Source organism: Anopheles darlingi, chromosome 3, assembly GCF_943734745.1.
Source record: "Anopheles darlingi chromosome 3, idAnoDarlMG_H_01, whole genome shotgun sequence".
Classification (NCBI taxonomy): domain Eukaryota; kingdom Metazoa; phylum Arthropoda; class Insecta; order Diptera; family Culicidae; genus Anopheles; species Anopheles darlingi.
In genome coordinates, this window is record NC_064875.1 from 69,103,468 (window position 1) to 69,108,467 (window position 5,000).

Consider the following 5,000-nt stretch of genomic DNA (forward strand, 5'->3'; position numbering starts at 1 on the left):
CGTCAGCGCTGATGCAGTTCGAGACTAGCCTGCGCGACCCGGTGTTCTACCAGCTGTACGAACGCTTCATGGATCTGTACTACTACTTCAAGAGCTTCTTGCCCAGCTACACCTACGAGGAACTCAACTTCAAGGGAGTCTACGTCAAGGATGTTACCTTCGATAAGCTTGTCACCTACTTCGATTTCTTCGATTCGGACGTGTCCAACGTTCTGCCCATGCCGAGCGCCGATAAGTACTTCGACTACAGCATCTTTGCGCGCCAGCGTCGTCTCAACCACAAGCAGTTCAGCTACACCATGAACGTGATGTCCGAGTATACCGGCAAGGCCATCGTGCGCACCTTCCTGGGTCCGAAGTTCGACAAAATCTACGATCTGCAGTTCTACAAGAAGTACTTCGTCGAGGTTGACCAGTACCTGGTTGATATGACCGCCGGTAAGAACACGTTCATGCGCAACTCGCGCGAGTTCTTCTGGAGCGTCAAGGACCGCACGATGTACACCGAACTCTACAAGAAGATCATGCTCGGCTACAACGGACAGGAGAAGTTCTACCTCGACATGTCCGAGGCTCACTGTGGCTTCCCCGATCGTCTGATCCTGCCGAAGGGCTGGACCAACGGTATGCCGATGCAGTTCTACTTCATCATCACGCCCTACACCGCCTACCCGACCTACCCGACCGAGAGCAGCTTCTACGATAAGTCGTACATGTGCGGTGTTGGCAGTGGAATGCGCTTCTACGACAACCTGCCGCTGGGCTATCCCTTCGATCGCGTCATCAACTTCAACTACTTCTTCACCAAGAACATGTATTTCAAGGACGTGCTCATCTACCACAGTGACGAGTACAAGATGAACCAGACCTTCTAAGTCGCCTGTTCTCCGATAAGATCACACGCAATGAATCTACAATAAAGACACAACGATAGTTGAATGAGCAAACATTAAAACGAATATTTTGACTCGTGATTTTTTCCTTATTTTCCAACAGAAGCTGGCTTCGAACTAATTTTTATTGAAATTTATTGTTTCATTTTTGAATGCCTGCATGTCATCTCATAATCTTCTCACACACAAACACACACATACATATATGCGTATCAGTTAAATTTAATATCATCATATCCATAAAGTTTCCATTTTTTCGTTCTTTTTTCGACTAAACAATCTCTACAGCCGTTCAATGCTGGCAAACCAAACCTGGGATCGTATTACAAATTACGCTGCACATGGCTAAGTTATTATGTTTTGCTTATCACTATTAACCAATCAGTAGCAGGGTTCATAGTTGGATGAAGTACGCATTGTAGCATTCCATTATGGTTTGCTTTTGGTGCTACAGAATCATAGTTTTGTGTTGAAGCAACTTCACCACTACCAATGCTGCTATCATTCAGCTGCTGTTTTTGTACAGATGACTAGGTTTGCCCTTAGTAAGTAAGTAAGTATGTAAGTAAGCAAGTAAGTAAGTAAGAAAGTAAGCAAATCAGACATCTCGATCACGCGTCTGACAGTGGTCAGCTATGATAAATATTCTTTTGATTATTATTTTGGTCTGTCAGTATGATACTGTTCCCCGTTCTTATTCGTTCCATCACTCCACTAAATAGAAAGCAAATATATCTCTTCGTTAAAATACGAAACATTTTCTTAGACTCTGGTAAACTTATACAAAAAAAAAATCGAAAAAACCTAAGTTTAAGCCGTGGAGGGAATGTGTCTTGTGTCGGTATGCGTTTGTATGCCCAAGGAGGCAATATACATAACACAACGTGTTTAATAATAGTATCAACGACGGACGAAAGATAGTATAGTAGTATTTGAGAGCACGCACTTTTGGTAGAATTCCAAATTGTTATTGTTGTTAACAAAATCGCCCAAGACTGTTATCTGTTGCAGACAACACAGCAAACGGAGAATAACAACAAAAGTTCGCAAAAAAAAATCTCGGCACCTTGGAGTACCTGTGATTAGGCGCACTATTATCACTAAATTCATTAGAATTCAAAGCCAAGCCAAAATAGCTTCTCCTGCGATTGAGTCAGTTTTTGAGAGAGAACGGCACAAGGCAGGATTTTAGTTGCGTGATCCTCATAAATGCCCCTGTAAATAGGAGTTAGCTAGTGGTTAGCGAGAGAGTCAGAGTGTGTCTAAGTGCTAAACAAAGTTTGATTAAATGTTATCACAAAACAGTTATTACAAAACCACACACAAACACAGCTAGTGGAGAAGAAACCCAAGCATATTACGAATGGAACATATTAAGTACGACGAAAGAGGATTTCGTTCTTAGTTTTTAGTTTCTATCGCACGATTTAAACGGCAATACGCCAGTTTATGAACCAGATAGTCTAAGGTTAGATAAGCACACATGCCCTTAACGTTCTATTGTCTATGATGTAGTATGGTGTCCGGAGACCCGAGAAGATGTATACTTTTATAAGCGACCATAAACTGTAGGATAAGCATTAATTTGCAGTACCGGGCTGTGAGGTTAGGGTTGCATATCATTTTCTATGTTGGCTGACTATTGTTTTATGAATCGTCACTAGATAGCTTACTACATCGTGCAATAGGCGCTATGAGTTTTCGCTTATAACGTTTTTTTGAGGCGGGAAATCAAAACGCTCTCTAGAAGACCAATTGTTTGTAGCGTGCGTACTAGAATTCGCTTTGGTCTGAAATTGAATACTGTACAAACGGAAGCGGAAACACAAACGTTATCGCGGGGTTTGTACATCATCACTTGTCCATCTATCGTTCGATCTGCTCGAACGACCTGAACGGTCGGATTCCAAACCATAAAATGAAACTTGATACAACAACAAAAAACAGCAACTTTCTTACATTGCTCATCGATTTGTTTCGTGCATTTCTATTCTCAAAAAGAACTAAGGTTTGATCATCGTTTCAAACAGTAAGCCAGATAACATTCGATAGAGTGTTCCTTATTTTGTTTTACGTAACAAAATGACATTCTGTAGATCAACAGTAAATACGTATGCTGGTGCTCATGCTGCACCACATTGTGCACTAATGCGGTTGGGCAGTGCACGTAACGTTGAGACTATTGGTTGACTGGCTGCCTGGCGGACAGGCTGGGAGGAGCAACATTCTTACATAAATGGCTTCGTTGGATAAACGTTGCAGTGAGGATGATTTTAAATATTAAATTATTAACTTTTGTTGCCTCGCTTCCTTTATTTCGCGTGCATAGCGGTGCCGACACGGTCGAGGCACAGGCCACCACGACAAAACAGGTCCTTTCGTATATAGCGTAGTGTGTCCTTTCGTAGTATATAGCGTGACTAGACATTTGTGATGAAGTTTGTTACTTATCTTTCTCTTTCTCTCTCTGTATCGCTTTTCCAAATACCTCGAATCAGTAGAATCAATATCTTTTTATCCGTAATGACCTTTGAACATACAAAAGGTTTTCCCAAAAGCTGAATCACATGCAAGATAATTTAATTGTTTTTGATGCATTACTCGTATCCGTTTGTAGCACCGTTTACTCCAATAGCTGCAGTAACAGCGTGTTATCGGAAGCATCCATCGAGAACGTGTTCGATCGTTCCAGTTTCGACTCCTTGCGACTACCATCTATTGTGGGGGGAGGAAGAGACACCGGTGGTTGATTCCCTCCCGTATACCCATTCGCTGTCGGGCCATGCCTTGCCAATGAACCCTTAGTCACATGTCCAACGGCAGTCTGCGAATCCTGCTTCCGATTGGCTTTTGCACTGGGCGTAACCGTAGTTTTATCAACCTTCCGATGCAGTGCCGTTGACTGATGCCGGAACGCCGAGATGGAAGCCGGGACCGGTTCCTGCGATCCTCCTGCATTTGGAAGTAATTTGGCCGTACGGCGTAAATGGAGCGTCGTATTGAATACTTTACGTCCACCTTGACTTGCTCCTCCGGTACTGGTGCTATTTGTCGTCGTTAGTGACGCTGAGGAGCCGGATTTCGTAATGTCGCTGCCTGTGGATTTGTCTCGTGTTAACAGTAGACTCGGAGAGGAGGCGGCCGATTTGTTACTCGAATTGGTCGAATTGGATTTGGGAGGTTCGTGGGACCGACGAGCGAGTATTTCCCGTGATCGCTGTGACAGGAAGCTACGCTTCACTACGCCCGATCCGCCCGATTGATAACCTCCGTTTGATCCTACGCTTGCGGATGAACCCGTACGATTGATGCCACCACCATTCGAGCGAGGGATGGAGGATGTATGGTGCGCTTTAAGGCTACCTCCGTTCACTGTCGGGGGCTTGCTGGCTCCCAACGCTTTTGGAACGCGTTTGTCTTTCAGAGGATTTGCGTTCGGGACGATTTGATCGTTGACTGGTTTTGGTTTAAAATACTCGTGATAGATTAACGATTCGTGTGAAAGTGTGTTACTCGTTTTGATCGAGTTCGATTTCAGTGATTCGGCCAGCGAATCGATCGAGACATCCAGCTCGCTGATCGTTGACCGAGGTGCCTTCGCGGGGACGTTCGCGTTCCGTAACTTTGCCGGCGATGTCAAGCTGTCGAGCGAAATGTTGGACTCGGTACCAGCGACCTTAACCGTCGCTGCTAGATGCTTTGGCTTCCTGCTGTGCCCCATCGCAGGGCTAGAGGTGCGCGTGGAGCTACCGCTCGACGAGAGATTGTTGTTCTGCGCATGTAGATTGGCCGCATTTTTGGGCTTCTTTGGTTCGAGATAGCGTGGTTTGACGTGACTCAGCTTGGCGCGCAAATTATTCGTCATTTCGCCGCTCTTTCCGTTGGACATTGTAGTTTTCGCAGAACCGTAAACAGCGTGATCTTCTGACTGAGACCGTTTATGTTGAATGTGTGCAGCACTGCTGCTAGTCACTGTCACTGCGGCGCCTGGAACCGAAGGATCTCGATTTGTTTTGGATAGTAAACCCATCTTGATAGCATTAGTATGGCGTCCATTAGTCGTGGGTGCGTTACCGTAGGTTTTCTTGCTGCCCTCCGCTGGTACGT

At 44.9% G+C, this 5,000-nt stretch overlaps 2 protein-coding genes across 3 annotated transcripts in view; one reads left to right on the forward strand and one right to left on the reverse strand.

Moving 5' to 3' along the window:
• The window catches only part of LOC125958150 (hexamerin-1.1), a 2,341-nt gene extending 1,389 nt beyond the window's left edge, over positions 1–952 (forward strand). The window contains exon 3 of the mRNA XM_049691298.1: positions 1–952. This exon is cut by the window's left edge and continues 991 nt beyond it. Coding sequence (XP_049547255.1) covers positions 1–875 — 875 coding nt within the window. The 3' untranslated portion in view covers positions 876–952.
• LOC125958140 (uncharacterized) overlaps positions 949–5,000 on the reverse strand; it is a 14,104-nt gene continuing 10,052 nt past the window's right edge. For both annotated transcript variants that reach the window (XM_049691272.1, XM_049691273.1), the window contains exon 5: positions 949–5,000. This exon is cut by the window's right edge and continues 1,132 nt beyond it. In XM_049691272.1, coding sequence (XP_049547229.1) covers positions 3,517–5,000 — 1,484 coding nt within the window. In that variant the 3' untranslated portion in view covers positions 949–3,516.